At 47.4% G+C, this 25,673-nt stretch overlaps 1 protein-coding gene across 1 annotated transcript in view; it reads left to right on the forward strand.

The window, feature by feature from the left end:
* The window catches only part of TRMT61B (tRNA methyltransferase 61B), a 356,558-nt gene that overhangs the window by 253,505 nt on the left and 77,380 nt on the right, over positions 1–25,673 (forward strand). Inside the window, exon 5 of the mRNA XM_069608720.1 lies at positions 979–1,193. Coding sequence (XP_069464821.1) covers positions 979–1,193 — 215 coding nt within the window. The remainder of the gene's footprint in view (positions 1–978; positions 1,194–25,673) is intronic.

The raw sequence follows: 25,673 nt of genomic DNA on the forward strand, positions 1-25,673 counted from the left end.
TACTGTTTGTTTGTCACAACAGGCCCTCTGAAAGAAGAGACTTTTTTAAAGGTAAAGAGACTTGTGCACGGAAGGCCCAGATGCTAATGTTTGAACTGCACCCTCGTGCTAGAGACTGTGCTAAGCTCTGGTGTATTGCCTTGTCCCGTGCTGAAAACGTGGGATAGGGAGACCAACGGCCTGAATATCCTGACCTATTATTTCTTGAACACTTTTCTTTTACATAATATTGTTTCCCACACTATTTGTATTTAGAGGTAAGGATTGGCAATATGTTTTTTAGTATAGGCCCTTTTGTTTTGACAAGACACAACTAGGATTGAGCGTTTTATTAATTGATGGTCGAAGCTTGCACCAATCTTTAGATTTAGGATTAGATGGGTGTTTTGGAAACCCTTTTCAAAGTTCAATAAACACCCTTGAACTGTGGTCACTTGTGTCTGTGTTACTGTCGATACCATGCCTTTTTTACAATGGCGATGTGGGCCTTGAAGGAGAGGTTGCTGTCTATAATGAATCGGTTACTTGGCAGTAGGAATGATTTGGGGTAATGACTTGAGATCCACTTCTATATACATTTGAATTCTGTCTTAGTTGGATTGAGGTATGAATTGGTGGATGACAGTAGCTTGTGGTGTTGGTATATAGATAGATCTTGATTGCATTGTTGAAGAGTCTTCCCAGCGATCCATGTACCTACTCCTTCGGTTTTTGGCTGCTGCTGAAATCTGCAAGTACAAGTCTGGACAAGACGTTGTAATGCTGTAAATAAGATTTATTTTTTGGAAAGTTGCTTCTATTTCTCATGCAAGTTATTAACCAAGATTTGTTTTTGTTTACTATAATATTTTGTTTCTGTTCTTAACTATGATTTGAAGCGCCAGCAACAGAATTTTTAGTGTAAATGTCCTTAAAGGTGCGACAAAAGCAATTATTTTTTTGTAGGTCTCACTTTCTTTTTTTCTGTTTTTTTGAAAGCATTACACAAGTGATTGATATGCTGGAAGGCATTCGCATTTGCCAATTGTCTCTCTTGTGTGAGAAGGTCACGGAAGTTATTCATAAGGATTGGCTGGTGGTTCCTTCTAGACAGAAGGATGGCAGTATAACCAAAAGAATGGGACCGAAGCAGAGCGCAGATGGCGAGTGTCCGAACCATGCATCATCTGACAATGAAGCCCGTGAAACAGAAGGTAACTGGTTTGAATCTGTAGTGAACAGTCTGCGTTGTCTGCCATCATTTGATTTCTGGTTTCGTTTCACAACTTTCTCTCCGTGACGCATTTTCTCAAAATATTAAACATCTATAGAGTGGATGGAGGTCATTCTTCTCCTTGCCCATCAGACACATTTATTTCAGTAATATACATTGAATTGTTTTTGTAGTACCACATCTGTCACTGTACTGCCTTGTCTACAGCACGACCATGAACAATATTTGTGCGAAAGCTGCACAAATGCACATTTAGTTTTAAAAAAATGGACCACTTTATGGGTGAGTTGAGATGATATATTTTATTTGTATCGAGCTCATACACAAGAGATTCAGAGCGCGACGAGGCAAGGAAGGGGGAACAAGGGAGGACAAAGCAACAATTTTATTAGGCCTAGTGACAATGAGAACACGCAAGTGCAGGGGCTAGGGAAGGGGGGAAAGTGCAAGGGAGAGGGGAGGAGTGGAAAGTGCTGAGCAAGAGATACAAACAACAAATGGTAGTGCAGCCAGCAAGTTGGCAAGTGCAAGGTTAAAGCACAGACAAGGGGTGTCTGGTAAGTGCAGTTAAGGGTTACAGATACAAGTGCAAGGGTTCCCAGGAGGCAGTGCAGGTGTGTGGCAGGTTGGGCAAGGTCCTAGCCCCGAAAATCAAAGGGTAACCAGGTGCCCGGTGCCGAAGCAGACAGATCAGCAGGGGAGAGGAAGAGCAAAGGCAGAAGCAAAGAGAAAGGTGTTGATGTGCTTCCGGACGCGAAGATGGTTCTCCTCAAGTTTCAGAGAAGCAGGGAGGCTGTTCCAGAGGGAGGCCCCAGCTGAGGAAAGAGATCTACCCCAACTCGTTGCTTGGAGAAACGACTGACCCTGAGGGAGTTGCAGGTGGAGGAGTGAAGAGCTCGAGTAGGAAGTGATTTACGGAGGGAGAGTTGAAGGTATTGTGGACCCAGACCCCGGAAAGCCTTGTTGACAATGCAAAGGGTCTTTGATTTAATCCTTGCAGCCACTGGGAGCCAATGAAGAGATTTCAGGGCTGGCGAGATACGATCCCAGGGCTTGAGGCCAAGGACAAGTCTCGCAGTCGTCTTCTTCTTAATTACTGAATGCGTGGGCAGACCCACGCAGGCGCTTCCCCATCCAATAGGATGATGTGCACCAACCCACCACATCAACACATAGCCCACATAAACTCACAACTCCTCCCACCGCCCCGTCTGTCTCACAAAATCCAACAACACACTGCTCCTCCTCCTGCCTGTCACCCTGTCACCTCCCAGCAAAGCCTTCCCACTCATCTCAGCCACACCCAGCGCAGACAACCGAACCCTCATCAATTCTCTCGCCGCAACATTTCTCTCACACCTAAGCAAAAAATGTCCCACAGTCTCAGGCACCCCACACACTGCACAGTCCCTCGACTCGCGCTTCCCCACTTGGTACAGACAGTCATTCAACCCCACATGCCCTATCCTCAACCGATTCAGCTTCACCTCCTCCTCCCCCCTCCTCCATTCCAGACTTCCCGCATCCACCTTCACCGACACTTTCCCACGGACACCAAACATCCACCTGCCCTTCACCCCACTCACCCACCTCGCCTGCCACTCATCCATGACCCATCTCACCACCACAGACTTCACCAGTCCTGTTCTGGATGAGTTGCAGTGGGCAGAGAGTAGAAGCAGGCAGATTGAGAAAGAGGCTGTTGCAGTAGTCCAGCCTAGAGAGAACCAGAGCTCTACAGACAGTGAGCTTCTGGGGGAAGGAGAGGAAAGGATGAATACCTCTAAGGAGGTACAGTTGGTAGTTTAACTTCTTAGAGACGTCAGAGATGTGAGGAGCAAAGGAGAGTGTGGAGTCGAAGGTGACCCTGAGGTTCTTGGCCTCACTGGTGGGAGCAGGAAGAGGGCCAAGGGTGGCCGGCCAGAGAGTGACGGGAAAGGAGGATGCAAGTGTGCAGATGAGAATCTCCGTCTTACTGGCATTAAGGCAGAGATCATTGGTGGCACGCCACTCCTGGATAGCAGACAGTCAGAGAGAGGTGGTGAAGAGGTGGCAGAGGGAAGCCTGAAAATGAGCTGAGTTTCATCCGCATAGCACCAAAAGTTAGAACAGAGAGCGGCAATGCGGAGGGCAAGGGGTGCCAAGTATTGGCTGAGCAATGACTTAAGGGGGACTGAAACAGCCATCCCACACATACACCCGATACTCCAAGCATTGCATGTGTGGCCTGGTGCAGCTCAACTCTGTGCCAGCCATCGCCAATTCCCCAGGATCCAAACCTCTTTGGTGTGAGTGCTGGCAGCAGAGGACACTGCTGGCAAAATTCCCACTGCCTTTACCTAGAAAATGTGTCAACTGCGAATTTCCAAAAACATCCAAAGACATTCCTCTTTGACAGAGAAATAGGTCAATTTTCTTGTTACCTCTCTGTTCCATTTCCTGGTTGACCCTCCTTGTTTCTTGTTTTTCTTGTGAGCACCCTGTGGCCTTTGGGCGAGTGGGGCAATATAACAATTATATAGATGGATAAATACGTCTACAAAACCCAGATAAGGATTCCTGGCAGAGGAGTATACCGGGCAATGCACCAAAGTTGCAGAGGAAAGTCTTAGTGTTGCAAAATACCTGGCAGGGAACTAGGGGACCTGATAAGCACATGAAAGAAGTCCTGGTAGGCAGATACACCAGGCGCTTAAAGTTGTAGCAAGACTCTAACAGATACCTGGCAGGGCAGTATACCATGCGATCTAAAATGCTCATAAAAGGATTTCTGGTAGAGGAGTACATAATACAATCCTTCAAGGATACAAGAAAAGCTAAAGAAAGAAGATTATAGAATTTCTTATTTAAAAAAGAACTTTGGGAATCCAGTAAAAAGAAACAAAGGAATGGTTGGATATTATGGAATGTATTGTTTGAACAAGAACTTTCTGAATCCCTTCTAAGGACCCAAAGGAATTGTTAGATAAAGAGACACTTTTGTGATACAAAAACTGTTGTTCAAAAGAAACGTTTGGCATCCTACCTAAATCGAAGGGAATGGGAACCACCCTCTGGATCCAAGCGTTCCTCATTGGAAAACACTTTTGTTTTTTCTTTTGATTATGAACACTTTTTACTAAACATCAAGCCAGGGACATTTCCTTGCACCCTTAGTTGTTTGTTTCTAGTGTGAGCGTCCGATTAGAATGTTTCCTAGGTAGGGTAATTCTTTTTTATGATGGGGCTAGATATGTTTTTTCCAACCCATTTCTGTTTAATAGAAATGTCTTGACAATGAGAACATTACAACTTTGTGTCTGCTTTTCATTTCTTACCCCTCACAATCTCTAACCAGTAATTTTCTTTCAGAAGACTAGGGGATGGGCCATTTACGGTGGGTGGTGCTGCTAATGGAGTCATAAAAGCCAGGTGTATAGCTTTTATGCCTCAGTTGTCTGCTACAGACCCTTTTCGTGCTTGCACAAGTAAGAGGAGGTGCATGGAGCGGAGTCGCCTCTTTGCCGTGATTTCCTCCTCTGTTTTGCGTTGGCACTTCATTTAACACCTGCATTCATGCAGCCATAAAGCAAATGGATGCTTATGGAATCTGCCTCAAATTAGTACTTGCTAAAAAGCAGGTGGATTTCACTGGACTCCATTAGTAAACACTGCCTGAAAAGTGTAATTTTCAGGCAGCATTTACAAAATGGAGAGTACAACTGAGTAAAGAGGTGCTGTGTCTTACTCATCACTTTTACATTCCGCCTTGCACATTGTATGCAGGGCACCCAACAGCACATAAGTGGAAATGTTTGTGGTCCCCCCAGCATGCAATTTGCATTTGTTGCAAAATGAGCCCCAAAGGAGGGGGTGACTGGGGGGGCAACAAATAAGGGTACCCATTAAATAAGGATGAAAAACTGATTCGTGGACCCTGACTTCTTCAGATCCATGTTCGTGAGAAGTGAGCTGAGGATTCAGTCTCTACTTGGTAAAAGCAGAAGAGAGGGAGAGGAAAAAACAGGTTGTGGCATTGCTTTACTTGTGCCCATTGAACTCTCTACTTTAATCCTCTTCATTCAGATCACCTGTGTACATGGGGGAAATGGTGATCTACTCCACCTGCAGCACAAAGAAATACGTTACACCCTTGGGAATTGTGCAGTGTACCCCCCAGATAGTTGCAAACGAGAGACCATAGTAGCAACTTCTCTAATACATGAGATGACTACTGTAAGAATCAAGAGTAAGACTCGAACAATCTGCCATAATGGTGATTAAGGCCTTTTATTGATAACATTAAAGAGAGGGTTGGGGAAATCCTACCTATCCCTAACACTAGGAGGGGTTCCTCTGCCTCAATAAAACTAAGTAACGTCTTTGAATGAGATCCTTCCGATTGGGACTCCTGCTCCCTCTTTCTGTCCCTCACTCTGGCCATCTTCTATGCACCCTTCCTCCCACCCCACCCCCCTCTTTCATCTGAAGTCTGAGACCTTGGAGTCATCTTAGACTCCTCTCTTTCCTTCATCCCTCACATTCAGGCCCTTGCCAAGAAGTCCCACTTTAAACTCCACCTTCTCAAAGGAATTCTCCCTTTCCTCACTTTCCCCTAGAAGCTCAATTTCTCTAGAGCTCTGGTTCTCTCTAGGCTAGACTACTTAATCTACCCTCTTCTTCGCTTCAACCGCTCTAGCTTATCGAATAGAGCTGCAAGGCTTATCCTTGGCCTCAAGCCTAGGTACTGCATCAATCCAGCCCTAAAAACTCTCCACTGGCTCCCGGTTGCTGCAAGGATCCCATTCAAATCCCTCTGCATCATCCATAAGGCTGACTGGGCCAATGCTATCTACATCTGTCTCTCGCTAAATAATCTCCCTCCAGATCTTTGTTCCTCCGGCACCAACTCTGTTTGTTGAGCACTTTGCTAAACAGTGAGCTGGTGGCCGATCTCTTTCCTCAGCAGGCTCCCTCCTATGGAACAGCCTCCCTCTTCCTTTTCGTCTTGAGCCGGATCTTCTCAAATTCTGGAAGTTCCTCAAGACTCCTTTTCATCCCCTCCTTTCCTTCCTCCTTCTTTTGTTAAATCCCACAGCTGCTGAGATTGGTAACATGGGCCCTTATGTGTCCCCCCACACCAAATCACCTACAGCCCCCGCCCCTCCCAGCACTTTGCCTTGGCACACACTGGCCTATGCCACCCCAGGCCTGCACTTACAGCTGCTCACTCATTAGCTATTCACTCTTGATGCATCTAGCCCTTACCCCTCCCCCATACCCTCCACCATCCACTCCCTCTTCCCTCCTTCTCTCTGCACTTGCACGTTCTGAATGCTCACACGGCCTAGTAGGTCCGCCTCTATCTTTTATTGTTATTTGTTTTAATCCCATGTTCCCTCCCTGTTGCGCTGTGGGCGCTTTGAAACACAATTTACTTGATGTATAAGCGCCTTACAAATGCACAATAAAAATAAAAAAGAATGTCAAAAACAACAAGGTCTCCGTCCTGTGTCCAAAATCCAAACCTGACCCTCACACACTAAACTCAATATAAAGTGAAGATGGAAAATGTCTTTTAGCTGATCACCTGCAGCTCTTTTCCAAAGTTGCAGCATAAAGTTGCAAAGTGTTAAAGAAACCTTCCCCTGCATTTCTCTGTTTTCAAAGTTCTTCACTTTCACATTACCATACTCCATGATCTCGAGGGGGGATGACACTTCCCCTGAGTTTCCTCCGGTTTACACAGTTCATCTCAAGATATACGATTTCTCTCTTGATCTCCTTTCGAGTTATACCATTCCACAATCTAATGGTTTATGACCGGTATACACGCATTTCGTCGAATGATTTTACATCGTGGGACTTTTCATTGCCAACCCTTTCATCGGCAAAAACTTTTTTTTAAAAACTTTTTTAGGGGGGGGGGTGTTTAGTGTGGTTTGGGGTATGATTATTAGGGGGCGAAGCCCCCCATAAATAAAAAAGGAGTTTTTGGCCATGAAAGGGTGGCGATGAAAAGTCCCACGATGTAAAATCATTCGGCGAAATAACGTAGAACCGTATGACCCTTCCGTTGAGATTTTCAGTTCTACAATTCACAGGCTCGAGGAGTATGCCTGTACCCCTGAGCTTTCTTCACTTTTCCCCAGTTCCACAAATCACAGCTGCCAGTATTATGCTTCGTCCCCTGAACTTATTTAGCTTTTCCACAGTTTACAGGTTTCACAGTTTCTCAATTCACAGGCTGCAAGGGTATGCCTCATCCCCTGAGCTTTCTTGACTTTACCAAAGTTCATAGACTTCACGTGCAAAAGGTTAGGGAGACTCCCTGGTCCTAGATTCCACACATTTGGGAAACTGTGTTCCCCTTTTTCCAAGTTCAGCAATCTTGAATGGGTGCAGGTCCCAGACTCGCTGTATGCCTGGTTTACTCTCCTGCCAGGACTTTAATTGGTTCAGGATTGTGTCCAAGACTTGCACTTCTCATCAGTAATCGCCTTCTCTTTTATATAGATCCAAGATTCTTTAATTATACTTTTCATATATTGTGTCAGCGTCCTGTCTTCTTTCGTCTCTTTGCTCAATTACCCCGGTGTCCTTGCCCATGTGTTTGAGCTTAGGTTCACCAACGGTACGCAGCATCCACCATGAAGTGCCCCCATGTCTCTCTGGGCTGCTTCGGCATCCTTCGTGTCTCGGCGTTCTCGATGCAACTTGCTTGTCGACTGGGATGGTGTCCTGTCTGCTCTCCGGTTCTCATTTTGACACCTTCATCTGACAGCTCTTGCTGTTCGTGGCACAAGTGCAGAGAATCTTCCGCTTCCAGACTTACCCAGATGGCACCTCCAGCAGCTTTTCCGCTCTGCACTGCAGCATGCTTTCCATGCTCTCCTTCGGTGTCTCGACCGATGTCTGGAGAAGTGAGTCTCTCCAGGTGTGATTTATTTATTTTTATTTGTTTTAGATGTCCCAGCACCTGTTCACCTTTTCCAACAACTAGAGCACAGCTTTTGCTTTTCAGTTCTAGTGATCTTCATTACTCCAGTCCTCAGTGTTATCAAGCAAAGGGTCATGTCAAAAAAGTTGGTGATTTGGCATGACTGGAGGTTCGACACCCACACTACAGTATTCCGTACAGGAATAGGCAGGCAAGTGAATGTTTATGGAAACAGAGATTGTTTGCCTTAACCTAGCGAGTCTTATCCGCCTCCCTGAGGGTTGTCTTCCCTCATGTGGTCCTCCCACAGATATTCTGCCCCAATGGTCACAGTCGGGTAGCTTCTGCCTTTCCCTGGCCACATAAGGGGAGAATGCTCCCAGTAAAGTAGTGACCACCTTGTTAGATGTGCCACACTCCCTAAACTGGATTATTGTCCTTGTCCTGACATGTACTTTAAGGAGCCCAAGTGCAGAAGCAGAGGTTGTAAGATTCTAGAAGGAGCATCAGTGTTTCAGGTGCTGATAACACATCCCTTAACATGCTACTAACCAAAACAATTCCAACAGTCTGCCTAACCATAGACCCTTATGACTCTGTCACCATCACAATTAATAAAAGAAACATGATGTAGCATGATCGATTCAATGCCTCAGCTAAAACAATGGGTTTATTTAGCTGAGGCCCCAATTAACCTATGTTTCACTTACAAATAGCACAAACCCATCGTACTCCAAGACTCCATACTACTTATCAATATTGTGAGATTCAAAGGAGAAATAACGACCGTGAGGAAGCTGGACAGAGGACCAAGATAAAAGAAAAATCATTACGCATATCCCCATAAGAGACAAGGCATGCGCTGTGGTAGGCACTGCACAATGAGACCCCAGCGTGGCTCAAGAAAATAGTTAAATAATCATCTATAGTCGTGTCCTGAAAAAGACAATCCGATAGGATATTGGGTTTCATATAGCACAAACCTAGAAGCAATGGAAACCGTTGCAACAAGAAGGTATAGTAATAGGATACATTGATGGGGATATCATTGTAAGGTTCTAATATTAGACACATGTAGATACGGGGATACAGAGATTTGTCAGAAAAGGGGATACTGGTTAAAGGAGAATCCTGCTGAAGGAGTTTCCTACCGGTTTTAAACTCACTTGGCCATAATGGCTGAGTGCAGTAGTTTGCATATGCCAGGTTGGAGTTTCTGCTCCGGGGAATCCAGTCAGGGTTTTGTGCATTCTCCCCCTGTCTCCCTTTATCTGCTGGGTCGATGCTGGAACAGTTTTCCAGGCTGTTTCCTGCCCTCTCCAAAGCTTACCACTAGAGGTTCCTGCCTTGCTGCTGGAAGCTCCTGCCGCCTGAAGAGTTTTGGGGTCTCAACACTGCACTTCATCTGCTCCTTGGGATGTCCTATTGTGCCCTCAGCCTTTATTTTTGTGCTTGGATAGTTTTCTGCTAGACTGTGAACATTCCTGAGCTATCAAGCCGCTGAGATCCCTCTGCAGGGGTTCCTCCCTGAAGGGCTTTGTCGTGGGAAGGTTGTTTATTCTTTTCAGTCTTGCGGGTTGTCTCAGGGCTCAAGCCCCTGGGAGCCGGATCCTGTAAACCCCACCTAGGAGAGCAGCCTTACATACCCCGGTTGTTTGTTTGTGCTGAAACAATTTTCACTTAAACTACCAATAGGAGTACTTGCCTCTAGGACCTGAGGTGCGTAATTATTCAAGACACTAAGTCTCATGGTTCTTTCTAGTGTGGGGGTTGACATTCTTTAGACTAGAGTCTTCACAATGTTTCCCATTAACTTAATTTAGGGTCCTCGTTCTCTGCTGCTACTTCTCCTGGTTCTGCGACCGACCTTGGAATCTCTTCATTGATATCTCCTCTGGTCTCTTTTGTGGTTATATGCAGAATCTTCCCCTGTGGCGTGAAACAGACTTTCCTCCATACAAACGTCTGGCCCATTGACATTGTACCATTTAACTTCTATGGAACTTTCTACCTGCCCTGGAACTCCTAAAGTGCATTTTGGGGATACGTACCTGATCCTGGACATTTACCTTCCACCCACAAGGGGGATAGGCAGTTCTATGCCACTTGATTTTTGTAATTATCAGGGATTATTAATGTTTGCAAGTCCTTTTTCTCCTGTAAATGTGAATGAATGCTACACTGTAACTAGTTTTAGTACCAGTCGAGCTCATGTTTCTCCTTTTTGAATTATACAGCCGGGTCCTGGTACGTTTGCATTCAGGCTTACCTAGGCCCCCACTGCCAAATGTTTTCCGTTTGCACAGAGAAGTGCAGCAGTGTAAGGCAATTGCCTGCGTGTATGCCATCTTTTGGACTGCACTTTTTTACTCCGTTGTGCCAAGTGAGTAGACGCGGCCTGGCATGTCTGCATGTCTAGCGGTGTTTACTTTTAATTGTGAGAGCGGCTTGCCATGCCATCATGTGAGCATGGCAGCCAGCTTGTATAATAGATCCCTATGGGGTCCGCCTGCATTATCCTTGTGTATAAAGAAGGCGACACCACAGGGATCTCCTGCATTTGTGCGGGCATGAAAATCCATGCTGGTGCAAATGCTGCAGTATATCTATGGCAGAGACGAAGGAAGGTGGCAGAAACATTCCATCCCTCCTTTCCGCCATGCAAATGATTGAAAAAGAGCTGTGGCATGACTGGAAGGAGTTGAAGTCTTACTCAAGGCTTTTACGTCTTTCATTCACGTTACGGCTCATTGGAACATGAGCTCCTGTGCGACTATTTTTCCTGTAAGTGAATTGCAGTGGATTGTGAATCTCCCTCTCACTCTCCCTGTTCCTCTCCCCAGCATGGGGTCTGCAATGGATTCACATGCTCATGAATATTCCCTGTCGTCAGGCCGGGAGTCCTCGGTAAAGAACAAATCCGTATCAGTTTCGTTTCTGATCTGTCTTTCTTAGTAGTAACCAATCGCTGGTCTCTGGGTCATACTGCCCCCAGCCAATGACTGCCCTCTCCCTAGGCCCCGCCTCTGGCAGCCATCCTCAGATTTTTACTGCACGCTCAAGTGTTGGGAGGCCTCGTGTTTAGCTCTCAAGCTTTTGCTGCGTTTTTGTGCTTTTTCAGAGATGTTTCTAATTTTCCGGTCAAATAGAGCCTCAAGCTCCACCGTGTCTACATCCGATCAACGGGGACCCGTTTTGGATTCTCTACGCCCCGCAAGGGTGAAGTTTTCGTCGAGTTGCGCTTCTTGGAGGAGTCCAGAAGTTTCTGCGGCCTACCCGGTCATGGCCCAGGAGAAAGGAAGCTCGACGCCCGGAAAGCTGTTCAGGGTTTGCCCTGGATGCCAGCTGCAGAATGTGTTCAAGGAGGACGAGCACTCGAAATGTCTCTACTGCCTTCATGAGGACAAAACGCACGTGGAGAAGGACTGTGCGTTTTGCGGGAACATGTCGGAACGGACCATCAGGGACCGACCCCTTCGTCTCTCCAACTGGCTGGAAGGAAAGAGCCCGTCAGGTGAGAAGAAGAAGTCTGAGCGGTCTTCTAAGTCCTATGAGGGCGCCCCGGCGATTGGGGGCCCAACAGAAGGCAAAGCACCACGAGTCAGCGGGCACCGGGAGCGCCGAACGGTCGGGCTCCTCGGCTGCCAGGCAGGGCGCATCCTTTCCAGCGCCATCAACCACGAGCCAACGCTCTGGCTCAGGGAAGAGGAAGGCCGAGAACCCGGCAAAGCTTCCGGACAGGCCCCAGCCGATCTCAAAGGATCCAGCCGATCTCGAAGGATCCAGCCGAGGGGGACCGAGGCAGTAACCCTCCCCCCAAGGTGAAGGCCACAGGCCCACAGAAGGTGGTGAAGGCCTTGATTTACCCGGCCAAGGTCTCTATCGAGGAAGTCGTGGCGGCCCTGGCGCAGCCTGAGGAGGCTACACCAGTGGAGGCGACCTCTGGTCCCAGAGTTTCCCTGCCACCGCGGAGGGAAGCCTCTTTCAGGCCCATCGAGAAGACCCCTGTGAAGACCCCGGCGGAAAAAGAGGGGGGGGGAGCCGGTGGCCATTGTGGACATGGACACATCCTCCAAGGAGGAACTGGTTGAAGTCTTGGAGGGCCTCGACGAGGGCGTCGAAGAGGCCCGGTCCCACGGGAGGGATCGCGACGAAGGGGACGACGAGAGCGCCGGCGGCGCCGGCGAGGTTCCTAGTCAACCGTCGCTTCCGGAGCCGCAGGACAACTCGGCAGCCATTTTGTTGGCAATACAATCCTTTTGTTCGGAGATGAGGACTAGATTGCCCCTACCACCGATGGAGGAGCCGGAACCAGGCCCGACGGAGGAGCCAGAGCCAGGCCCGTCGGGAAGTCCCCCAAACAAGAGAAGACGGACCCATCCAGCCCCGCCTTTTCAGCCCTCGCGGCCTGCTCAGCCTTTGCCTACGTCCCCCGTACCTGGGGATGACACAGGAACTGACACAGCCACGACGGGTACGGATGACGATGACGGCAGCGACAACGGGGTTGAGCTCCCATCGCCTCCAGCCCAGGCCTCCCCGCCTGACAAGATTGGGTCTTTCCAGGCTATGAGCGCCAGGGCATCTGAGCTTTTTCAGCTCTGCCCCGAAGAGAAGGAAGGTTTCCTTTACAAATGGCGCGAGGCCAAGAGGAAGACAGTCCTCGCCGTGCTTCTGCTGGATGACATCTGGGACGAGGGTCTCACCCTTCTACGACGCCTGCCAAGAGGGATCGGTACGAGAAGAAGTACCGGGTCCCCGACGTGGCCCCCTTAGGGCGCAACCGATCCCTGACTCTGTTGTCTCAGCGGCAGCCAAGAAGAAAGCGGGGGGGGGGGGGGGAATCATCGGCCTCAACGTCAACTTCCCCGCCGGACGGCGAAGGAAAGAAGCTGGATGCAATGGGACGACGAGTTATCTCGTCCGCGGCAACAACGATTAAGGCGGCCAACGCCCTCGCGATCGTGGCCCGCTACGACAGGGAGTTATGGTACAAGATCGCCCCCCTGTTGGACTTCCTACCAGACAACAAGAGGGCTGAGGCCCTGGAGATCTTGCAGGAAGGTGAGGTGGCATCGGACCACGCCATAGCGGTGGCAACCGACATCGGTTTCCGCCAGCTAGGCAATGGCGTTTGCCTCAGACGAGGGTGGCTCAAGGCGACGGATTTCCGCCAGGACGTACAAGCCAAGGTTTTGGACATGCCGTTCGACGGGAACAACCTGTTTGGGAAAACAGTGGATGAGTCCCTCCAAGCCATCAAGGCGGACACGGAGAGAGCTAAGGCAAGCAGGGTGCCTCCAAGGGATTCGGCGGTGGCTCCTCTACGTACCGCCAAGCGGACCGCTCCTCATCGCAGGAAGCCTATAGAGGATGAGGCAAGTCGGGTGGATCCCACCATTGTCGCAAGGGAGGCCAAGGCGGCAAGGCGTCCTCCAAGCAAGATTGAACTGACTGTGGCGTTGGGCCCCCGCCGAAGCACACCGGTGGGAGGCCGCTTGGCGAAGTTCGTCAGCGTGTGGGAGTCCATCTCCACCGACCGTTGGGTGCTGGATGCCCTGGCCCAGGGGCATGCCCTCGAATTTCTAAAAAAGTGCCCCGGCATTCCTCCCGTCGCCAGGAATGAAAACCACATCCCTCGACTGCTGTTGGAGGTAAGGGCGATGCTCAAGAATGGTGCCAATCGAGCTCGTCCCAAAGAGGCTCAGAGGCTCCGGAGTATACTCAAGGTACTTCCTTGTGAAAAAGAAGACAGGAGGGTGGCGACCCATCCTAGACCTGCGACGACTGAACAAGTACATCAAGGCACAGAAGTTCCGGATGGTCACCCTCCAGCACGTGCTGGGACAGCTGGAGGAGGGCGATTTCCTGTCGTCGTTGGATTTGGAGGATGCATACTTTCACATTCCCATTCTAAAAGGACACAGGAAATTCGTCAGGTTCATGGTCCAAGGGTGGAACTACCAGTTCAAGGCCCTCTCGCTCGGATTGAAGTCGGCACCCAGGGTTCTCACCAAGTACCTTGCTCCAGTGGCGGCGCGGCTGCGCCTGCAGGGGATCCACGTCTACCCCTACCTGGACGATTGGCTCATCCGCGCAAGGACAAGGGAGCTTGCCGTAGAACACACAGCGAAGACCGTCCAGCTGCTCACGGACATGGGGTTCTCCATCAACTTCCCCAAGTCCCAGCTGGTCTCCTCTCAAGTCGCACTGTTTCTGGGAGCCAAGCTTGACACAGTGGCGTGTCTGGCCTCGCCATCGGAGGAAAGGACAAAGGCCATCCTAGGCAAGGTGCAGCGTCTGCTGGCCACGTCCGTGGCCAGAGTGAGGTCCATCAAGTCCTTCCTCGGGATGATGTCGTCCTGCATTTATCTCGTACGCCTGTGCAGGCTTCGGATGCGCCCTCTACAGGAGTTCCTCGACGCCCGCTGGATTCAAGCGACGGCAGCTTCGAGGACCAGATCCCGGTCAACGAGACCTTCCGACGAGCGATCCGGTGGTGTGGCACCTGCGCTCATCTAGCGGCGGGGACAGACTTTCAGACGGCGGCCCACCAGGCGACGGTGATGACGGATGCCTCCCTGGAGGGGTGGGGAGCCCACACCGGAGATCTTCACGCGAGAGGCCTTTGGCTCTCGGAGGAGAAGCCACTCCGCATCAACATCCTGGAGCTCTGGGCAGTGTTCTGGGCCCTCGGGTCCTTTCTCCCGTCCCTCAAGGGCAAGGTGGTGAGGATCTTCACCGACAACACCACCACGATGTTCTAGATCTGGAAGCAGGGCGGAACCAGATCCCCGGCCCTATCCAAGGAAGCCCAGGACCTGTGGCATTGGGCTGTTGCTCGGGGGAGGTTTCTGGTGCTGTTTCATCTGGCAGGGATAAAAAACACCATCGCCGACTCACTCAGCAGAGAGCTGCGCTCGTGCCACGAGTGGGAACTACGCCAGGATCAAGTGGACCGACTCTTTCAGCGATGGGGCAAACCCCAGATCGACCTGTTCGCGACGGAGACGAACTCCAATTGCCAGAGGTTCACCAGCAGGTTTCCCCAACCGAGGAGCATGGGCGATGCCTTCTCGTTCCCCTGGGACGGCCTGTTCCTATATGTTTCTCCTCCATTGTCGTTGCTGCACCGACTCATCAACCAGCTCAAGAGGTCCCGGTGCAGAATGATCCTCGTCGCACCGGCGTGGCCGAGACAGATCTGGTTCGCGGACCTTCTGGACTAGTCAGCGTCCCCACCAGTCAAGCTGCCGACGGACGCAGATCTTCTCTCCAGGGAAGGAGGCGCAATTCTTCATCACGACCCGGAGTCGCTGAACTTGCAGGCCTGGCACCTGCGGCACTAGAGTTTGGACGATGCAATATCCCGGCCGACTGCAGAGAGGTTCTTGCTAAGGCCAGGGCGTCCTCAACTGTCAAGTGCTACGGACATAAGTGGAAGAGGTTCTCTATCTGGTGCCGTGCACAGAAGATTAACCCTCTGCGGATTACGGCCCCTCAAGTATTGCCATACCTTCTGTCGCTAGCCAAATCTGGACTATCCCATGCTTCAATCAAGATACACCTGGCAGCGATTTCCCGATACACCAGGACTACAGGGCGGTCGTGCCTGTGGTCTCATCGCCTGGTTAAGGAATTTATGAAAGGACTGTTTCGATCATTCCCACCGGTGAAGGCACCAGCCCCGGCGTGGGAGCTCAACGTGGTGCTGACCAGGCTCATGGGTCCGCCATTCGAGCCGCTGCATTCGGCCCCGTTGAAGTTTTTGTCGTGAAAAACAGCGTTCCTGGTGGCCATCACCTCTGCACGATGCGTGGGAGAGATCCAGGAGCTATCCTGCAAGCCTCCATACCTGACCTTTCACGATACGACGGTAGTGCTGAGGACGCACCCCTCCTTCATGCCCAAGGTGCCGTCGGACTTCCATCTCAACGAGCCCTTGGTGTTGCCAGTCTTTTTCCCGTCGGCTTCGTCGCCGGCCGAGAGGACTTTGCACTCGCTGGATGTAGCTAGAGCGCTGAAGTTCTACGTGGACCGAACAAAGTTTTCGCAGGACATCACAGCTGTTTGTGAACTTTGGACCTGTGAACCAAGGGAAGGCTCTTTCGAAGGCTTCCATTTCCAGATGGCTCTCGGGCTGCATCATGCACCGTCATCGGTTGGCAAACCGACCGTTGCCCGGCCGTCCGAGAGCCCATTTGACCAGAGCGGTCGCTGCTACCACAGCATTCTTGTCTGGTGTGCCCCTGCTGGACATCTGCAGGGCTGCTACGTGGAGGTCGACGCACACCTTCACCAGATTCTACTGCGTCGACCAGGATTCCAGGGAGGAGTCCAGGGTCGGCCAAGCATTGCTGCGCAACCTGTTCGCTTAAGGTGAGCCTGGTGAGGAGGAAAGAAATGCTTAATGTTGAGTTTTGATGTAATGCTTGATATTGTGCCTTTGCCACCTCCCGTGGTTGTGCATGTGTGTACTGCTATGTATTCTTATATTCATGAGCATGTGAATCCATGCCAGACCCCATGCTGGAGAAGGAACAAATTACTTACCTGTAACTATTGTTCTCCAGCATGAGTCTGGCATGGATTCACATGCGAACCCTCCCTCCTACCCCTCTGCGGCACTTCACTTGGTCATACTGCCACTTTACGTGCTACCAAATCTGAGGATGGCTGCCAGAGGCGGGGCTTAGGGAGAGGGCAGTCATTGGCTGTGGGCAGTATGACCCAGAGACCAGTGATTGGTTACTACTAAGAAAGACAGATCAGAAACGAAACTGATACTGATTTTTTCTTTACTGAGGATTCCCGGCCTGACTGGGAATATGCATGTGAATCCATGCCAGACCCATGCTGGAGAACAACAGTTATAGGTAAGTAACTTGTTCCATATAAAAAATGTATTTAAGGCATTGTGCTGTGTGTTTTCCACTCTTGCATGTTATTGTCATGTGTGCTATTGTATTTAATTGCATTGTCTTGAGGGACATCAATCCATGTGGTGTCAGGATTTGCCTTGGAGGCCCATTTTTACTTGTTGGTTAAAATTGACTTACCTTTTCTTCCTACCGCTGGCCTATATGTTTTGGGGCCTGCCCCCCTGGTCTAGGGGCTACCGTAACAGGGGTTTCCTGTATATTTAGGAAAACTGTGCTGCTGCATACATGCCCATAATGGTCGCTACCTACTTTGTTAGGTTGTGTAGTATGTTGCCCATCTCCTTCCCCTGTTATATTCTGGCTGCCAATCTGAGATCGTGGATCCACATAAAGGCAGCTGGGTGAGTCGTTTTAACATGTGCTGTCTTAACTGTTAGTTATTTTTAATGCTGTGTATTGTATGTTAAGTTTATTTGACCCTATAGAGATCTACATGTGTAACATAAAGGTATACATTCTTCAGTGTATCAGTGGTGTATTTTCCAGAGATGTGTGTGGACTAATTGAACCTTTGTGTCAGTCTGTTACTCCTACATGAGAGTTGAGCCTTGTCATTCTGTTCAAGTTACCTACCTTTAAGAGAGATTTGGCTTTACTTTAATGTTGGATGTCTTAGCCACTCGTTAAGGTTAGTGGTTGTACATCCATCAGCATTGTGTGCATATGGTGATCTGACCTCCGGTTGCACAGTCCTTGTGTGCACCTCTAATCGCTAATTAAAACGAGTCCCCCAGTACTGAGCTGGCTACTTATGATGTAGCTCCTCTCCTAGCAGATCCCAATCTAGCTGGATAGCGTTTGGGTTTTTCGGGTTTCCCTGTATTTAAGCCCTGCAAACTATTTCCTTATTTCCAACATTTGTTTGGTGTTGCATGTGTGAGAAGCATGGAGGTCAGATGAACCCTACCTCCGAACAATGCAATGAAGTTGAGTCGTCACCAGAAAAAAGCGCCACAAAAGATTTGAAATGAAAAAACTTAAATTCTTTTGTGGCACATTTTTCCGGTGAGTACTCAACTTCATCCCAATCTAGCTGGGTCTCTCCAGTGTACCATCGCAAGAGCCTGTCAAACGTTCAGACAGTCAAGCCCCCATGGCAACTTCAGTTGGTTAAAAAGGCTCTAGAGATGGATCTATGATCTTGATTGGGGTAAAAGCTGAGCTGCCTATCTGAGGACTTCAGGCTATTTCATACCATCTAAGTTTTCCCCTGCGTCACTTAGACTTCTCTATACTGGAACACTCACCATCTCCTGAGGCCAAGAAGTGACACCACCGCCAGGCCAGAAACCAAAGACTGCAAGAGGGGGAAAAACAGGAAACTGGCTTTTTTCTCTGCACCCTCTGGAACAAGTTGGAAATGCAGAGAACACTGGCCTCCTACATTCCAGGAGGGACCTTAAGACCAAACTCTTCAAAGAGCATCTTAGCAATCGCTGGTGGCTCCACCCAACCCTAATGCTTCTCCTATCCATCCTAGTGCCTCTGCTACCTCTGCATGGGTTTCAGGGTTGCTCTGTTATAATTGTGTGCATTACAGTCCTAAATAGTCATCTAGTGGAGAGAAGGTACTGTCTGCAGGACAGCAACATCAAACAGCGATACTGCATCCTTCTCATTCACACCATCCCACTTCAACTTGGATCAACCCTAAAAACAAGGCTTTAGTGTGTTGATCATCTGCCCTGGGTCGTCCCCACAAGACATTTGGAAGTTGTACACTTTCAAAGTCAGAGGCCAATCCTGCAGACTTAAGGACAAGCTTTATCTGTTCTCCTGGAGGATCTCCGATGCTCGTCCTTCCCATTCTCCTTGTACTCTGGTAAATCACCTATCCCTTCCTCAGGCCTATATTCGACGCAGAATTTGATTGAGGGGACCCACAACTAGACTTTCTACAAAATCCCTGGTTGCGCACCCCCAGAAGTGGCCCGCAAGTGGGCTCTTTGGCGGTTGGGCGAAAGGTGAAAAGGGGGCTATTCTGTTAATTAATTTCAGTATTGAGTGGGTATAGAGATGTCTGCACGCATATTACTGTTGCGCCCTAGACCTGCTATTTAAGAATCAAAATCAAATAACTGAAATTATCAATGTGAGTTGCAATTAATTGCTCGTATGTCGCTTTTCTGTTGAAATAATCCTCTTCTGATAATAGGTAAAATTACACGACTGTCTTCTTTCAGAACTGATTTATGATACAATACAAGAGCAGTAGTAGCAAATTTACCTGTCTTGATTAACCGATTTTGTGACACGCGAGTCGCTGTTAAATGCATGCTAATTATAAGCGTACACATTAAGTTTAATCTTTATTATTCTGTTTTGACTTTAAGATTTCCACTTTTCTGAACTATAGAATTGACACTTTTTGGACCCCCTGTTATTACTGCCTTTACTACCGTATTCAACTATTTTTACAGTTGCAGATTTCCCATCTTTTCGTCTGGAATTGCGGTAGAAATTGTGGTTGCTGGGCTGTTAGGTCGGGTAACTAGGGGCCCTGACTCACCCGTTTTTTGATTTTTACCCTCAGGTGACTCCTTATCTAAAAAAGTGATTCTGTAAATCCCTCATACTTGCATCTTGTTTCAGATTTTTTCCACACTCTCGTTTATAAACTTTAACCTATTTAGTATAATCACTCTCCATTAACGGGGCACATAGAGCTCTCGTGACGCCATGGCTACCTATTTGAGAAGTGGCAAAATATGGAAATCGTTGGTCAATGCTTTGACTCACTTAGATGGTTATTTGCTTCCAGATAATAAGAATTCATTAAGAAATACTGATGCTGATGTGGATCTCTCCAATTCCATGTCACAGCCTCTGGCATCCTCTTGGACAACGCTTGTGTCTTCCGCAGAAATCCAAATAGTGAAAACTGAGATTGTTCAAGAGATTGAATTTGCACACATCCACACACAAACCATTACCTCAGATAATGATGTTGCTGAAGCCATGTCCACTTCTGTCACCCAGGACAATGGCTCCACTATTCTTACCAGCTTCCGTAGTATCCGTGATGGCACCCCTCATTTATGTACAGCTGCTGCGCCCTCTGAAATATCAAATTATCACATAGTAGACTTCTCTATGATGGCTCCGGCAGTGAAGCTGGCACTCGGTAAACGCACCAGACTTTTGTTGGGCCCCTCTACACCGGTTAATGCAGCCAGAAAGGGTATCGATAAAGTTCATCTCTTTAACACTCAACCTTTTAGTACACAGACCACTGCCACATATGACTTTAGTTTAGGGACAGTATCCCACTGCCTTCGGCACCACTTTTTGATTGCCCTCTTCTTGATTCTGTATTTAATCTGAACAGAGATGATGATCTGGAACAACCATCGGAAGCCCTTCCAAGCTCTGTTTCTGAGGAACGGCCGCCGTTTATCACACAGGAAGCCTCACCAATTCCTTCCATAACTAGCTTGCCATTCATGATTTGAAAATGAAAAGTTTGAAAATTCGCTTCCTGTATTGTCCAGACTTTTTAACCCTTCTAGACAAAGGACACAAGCTTACACATCTAGAAATCGGAGACCTTAAAAGAATTTCCTCTGACGCATTAACTAAAGTAAACAAATTGGAAGGCTTCTTACTGGGAAGGACGACCACCCCGACCACATGAGCCAAGGAATCCTCCCCTCTGAACAAATCTGTACAGATCCCAAGGCTCTCAAAAATCTGATATGAATGAAAACTAGCCACACCCTCACAAGAGCATGGGGATATCAAGGACTTGCACCCGAAACCCACTTATGCTGAGGCCCTAACCTCTAATCTTACAAATGCACAGTCTGTCAAAAAATCTGAGTTGGATAAGATATTGGAACATATGGTCTCCATGTCGGACAAAGTGATGTATCTTGAACAAGGCCTTTCGAAGCTAACCACTACTATTTCCTACTTTTCTGACTCCATTGACATGAGATTTGTCCATGGTGACGAATGTTCATCAAATGATTCCCGATAGCCCCTCAGCTATCCAACCAACCTATTAGATAAAGAAAAGGATATAATTGAGCTAAAAGCACCCTTTAAGGCAATTCAAACTTGTGTGGGCAACACAAATTCTCAGGGTTATCTATCTCGGCATCAGAAACGTTTGGACCTAAAGGCTAGAAATGGGCTTGTGCATAAAAAGCAAAAGGCCTACAGTTCGATTAGTTAAAATGTAAACAACATATCCTCAGAAGTTGCCATCTCCGATTTACGACCAGTTGGACGAAGAAAGTCATAGAGCTCTCTAACTTCAGTACCCAAATTCAAATCCTAAGTCTTATGATAACATTTTAAAAAAGAAAATATTTTACAGGATGACCCAAGCTCTTCAAACAGAGCAAGTGTACTTACTAAGGATTCTAAGGCTCCTGATGTTGTAAAAAAATAAATCTAAAACTAAACAAGCCCGGCTATCTTCCTTTTATCGATTGACTGAAAAATCCACCTCAAAGCAAACATTGCCAGGACCTACCACAAATCAGTCAGCAGAACTTGTTACCTCTAGCACGTCAGCACACTCAAATATTCAAGAGATTGGAGCTTCCCCAGCTAATATCAAGAGCTTCTTGGCCATTACCATCATTGCAGTGCATGTAATCCCTGGTAACGATTCTCTCCCCCAGAATCTTTACCCCTGTGTGAATCCACAAACCCTGGGGGTGTCATCAATCACAATCCCGATCACCTCAGACTTGGATAAAGAGCGGAGTACCAGGGTCTAGTAAATCTTATAAAATCCACTATTCTGGAGCTGCTTCCAGGTCTGCCCAGACAAAATAACATAAAGAATAATAAACCCTCAGCCAATCATATTGCATCTCCTGTAGCTGGGGCCAACATTTCTACAGACAATGTTACCTCATACAACATCTAAGACAGCTGAGGAAAAGGGTGAAGAGACCAATACTTCAGCCTCGATTAGATCCCCGCTAGGTCAATGGAGAGTGGTTTTGGGACAGCCGCACTCATCGCTGATAACGGGGTGAAGCTACCCAATCACATAAACATAGCGACCTGCGCAATGTTAACTGGTGCAAAATTACCAACCCCGAGCTACGCAGTATTCTTCTCTATAATCTCTGTGATGCGGGAGGGCCCCCAATCTCTCCATCTCTGTGTTCTCTCTCTATTGAACGCAGACCCAATATTGAGACTAATCTCGTCGGCTGACATCAAACTTGTGGACTTTGTTCATCCAACGAGATATGATCACGTGAGGCTTGTTCTAAATTCTAGAAAGACATTTGAAACCATTCTTTTAGAAGCAGAACAATTCCACCGTATGGGCTATGACCTTCTGATCTTTGATAATGGTTTCGAACATATGAGGGGTGGGGAGGACGGTTTTACAAAGTAACCCTTCCATCCCTCCGAGCAAGACTATAAGGACCAGAATAACGCGATGCCTCAGCTTGAAGGAGAGAAAGAGCAAAGTTGGAGATGGGTTAGCTCTCTCTCGCAGGGATTGCATATCAGAAATAAAATCCATTTATCACAAGCTTTAACACCCCTGTTTCATCTTGGCGTTGGCATATTCTCTCTTGGAATTCCAGAGGTCATTCCAATTTCCTGACATCTGTGCCAAGCTTAAATCATTTGCGATACTATGCATTCATAAATCTTGGATGACCTCTTCTCTTCAATTAGATGGATTTGATTGTAAACATCAACTGGGCAGGAAGGGAATTCTAGGTGGACCACCCGCGGGCCTTTTCATTGCAATACAAAATGTTATAGGAACAATAGTAATGGGTGCTATGGTGGTGGTATTGGAGATTATTTTGGACAGCACCCCCTCTTATGTTCTGGTCAGGAATATATACTGGAACACGACAGGTGATTTAACAGACTTTGTTGCCCACGTAAACACCTATCTGACCAACATGATGACGGAATATATAGGTCTTCATGTAGTAGTTGCTGGCGACCTTAACTCTGAGATAAAATATGGCATTGGTTTGGCAAAAAACATGGGCTCAATTATGCCACGTAACGGTATTAAAAACCAGAGCATTGGGGGAGCTCCATTCGGATCATCCAGAAAATCCAAGGTCTAATTTGGCGTAACCTGTTTGAAACCTGGGGTGTCTCTCATGTAAACGCTTTGTTTAACTCTTCTGTAGTTAGGTACACATGGACTAACGGCTCGAGTATGTCATGCATTAATCACGTCTTCCTGTCCAAAAAACTGCTGGATGCTTGTGGGAAGTTTTCAGTGACAGACTCTAACCTTAGTGACCACATATTTTTGGAAGTTTCCATGATATGGGGGGTCCAATAATATTGAATATGGAAAGCTGACTAAAGGATTGATAACTAATTCCTCAGGAAAACGCATTAAATGGCATGAGGGAAATGTAAATAAGCTCAATGCAACTTTCCTTTATGAACACCAAACAAATTCCTAGATCAAAATAAATCTGTTTTCTGTGACCTCTTTCCAGAATATCTGGAATCCCTTATTGATCATTCCATCAAAGACACACGTAGTCCTATCTCTGCTTTCCGTCGCTCACATATATTTGATCCTCTAGGAAGATTCAATTAAAATCAGACAAAATGACTTATTATAAGGATCCTAAAGAGTTTAATAGATTGGTCACCAAAACAGATATGAATTTCAAAATCAAAACAAAGACTGAAAAATTGGATAAGGAAACATAAAGCAACCATGCTTCAAGATGACAATGAAGCTATGTTGAAGGCCCTAAGAAAGTTCTGAACGTCAATTTTGGTCATTATTAAATCATGTAGAATCTCTGCAGGTAGCAATCCAATCAAATTGTATAATGGAAGACCTGTGGGTTGACCACTTCAATTCTCTATATGCAGGCAACTTTGCAATCCCGGATGAACTGAAGGATCTAAGATGGCATCCTTGGGAATGTAACTTTACGATCTATGATCTTGAAAACTGGATTAAATCCTCCAGCTCATCCAGGGACCCCGGACCGAATGGCCTGGCAAATGTTATCTTAAAGGCTAATCCGTAGGTTTGGGCCAAAGCTCTTTTCCTCTTATTCTCAGACATAAAATTAAATCAAACTATTCCCTCATCCTGGAACATCTCTTATATTGTCCCCATTTACAAGAAAGGGGACAGAAGTATACCTTCAAATTATCGCCTTATTGCTATCATGGATGCGGAATTGAAAATATTTGCATGATTAGTGCTTAAATACAAAGTAGAATGAGCAGTATCCAGTAACATTCTATCCAACAGACAATTCGGCTTTCGTAAAGGTATGGGCATGGAAATTGGAGGTCTACTCCTCACCCTAATTCTTGAAAAGGCTTGTAAGCAATCGGCCTCCCCGATTTACATGGCTGCAGTCGACCTTTCTCTTACTTTCGATAAAGTTGACGGAGCTCTCCTGTGGACAAAGCTTCTCCAAGTTGGTATGCCGCGGGGAATCCTAACTATCCTAATTAATCTTCACAAGGGCTTGTTAATTCATTTTCGATTTAAATATACAGGGTGACCTTTCACACCTAATAAAAACCTTAAACCGACTTCTCCAACGTTGCATATTTGCCCCGACTCTTTTTAATGTATATGTGTCAGATCCATGTAAGATCTTGGAAGCCACCTCCCGTATCTCCCCTAAATATTAGGGAACGGAAATTAACTGGTGTGCTTATGCAGATTACTTTTTGTTGGTTGATGGAACCCCAATAGGCCTTCAAAAACCTGTAATATGTCAAATGGAACCCTAAACGAGCATATTCTTGTTAGAACAAGATCTATGCTATATCTAGAATTCCCTGTTTTTGGCTCTAGGAAAAGAAATATTGGTATTGGAACTGCATTTCTAAAAGATTGAGCAATATGATGCCCCAGATTGAGAAAGTGGCATACAAGTATTGCAAATACTCATTGACTCCCTTATTGAGGTTCTACAAGCTAAAAGTTGTTCCGAAGCCTATATACGGCCTAGAGATCTTGCCATTCTGCTCCCCTCAATTTCTTCGAAAGCTTGAATAATGAAAATATGGCATAAGGCGCGCATCCAAGTGTCGCCAAGTGTGCTGTTTGGCGTTTGGACCGGACACTGATGGGACATTGTGAATAACGTGTACTTTCCTATCAGCAAAAAGGCTGTATGTGCAAGAGGAAGCCCTTTTTCTTCTCATGCGGCGAAACGCTGCTTTTTGGACTTCAGCAACAACAATGCACGGCATGTCATAGACATGCCCCTTCACCAAACTACTCCCAGAAACACCTATAAAACCTGCATGAACGCGCATCCAAGTGTCGCCAAGTGTGCTGTTTGGCGTTTGGACCGGACTCTGATGGGACATTGTGAATAACGTGGACTTTCCTATCAGCAAAAAGGCTGTATGCGCAAGAGGAAGCCCTTTTTCTTCTCATGCGGCGAAACGCTGCTTCTTGGACTTCAGCAACAACAGTAATTATCCATACAAGCAATTATTAGTTTGTGTTGTTACGTACCTGTGGGCTGGGCTCGGCTGGGCTTCAGTGTGCTAGTAGCGAGTTTGGGCTGGGCTGTTGACTCCTTCCCTCCCATAAGCCCTTTAGATTCTAAACACCCGCCCTCTGACACGTTTCCTTTTTTTTTCCTTTTTCCCT

Source organism: Ambystoma mexicanum, chromosome 4q (assembly GCF_040938575.1).
Source record: "Ambystoma mexicanum isolate Mex_15411 chromosome 4q, UKY_AmexF1_1, whole genome shotgun sequence".
Taxonomy (NCBI): domain Eukaryota; kingdom Metazoa; phylum Chordata; class Amphibia; order Caudata; family Ambystomatidae; genus Ambystoma; species Ambystoma mexicanum.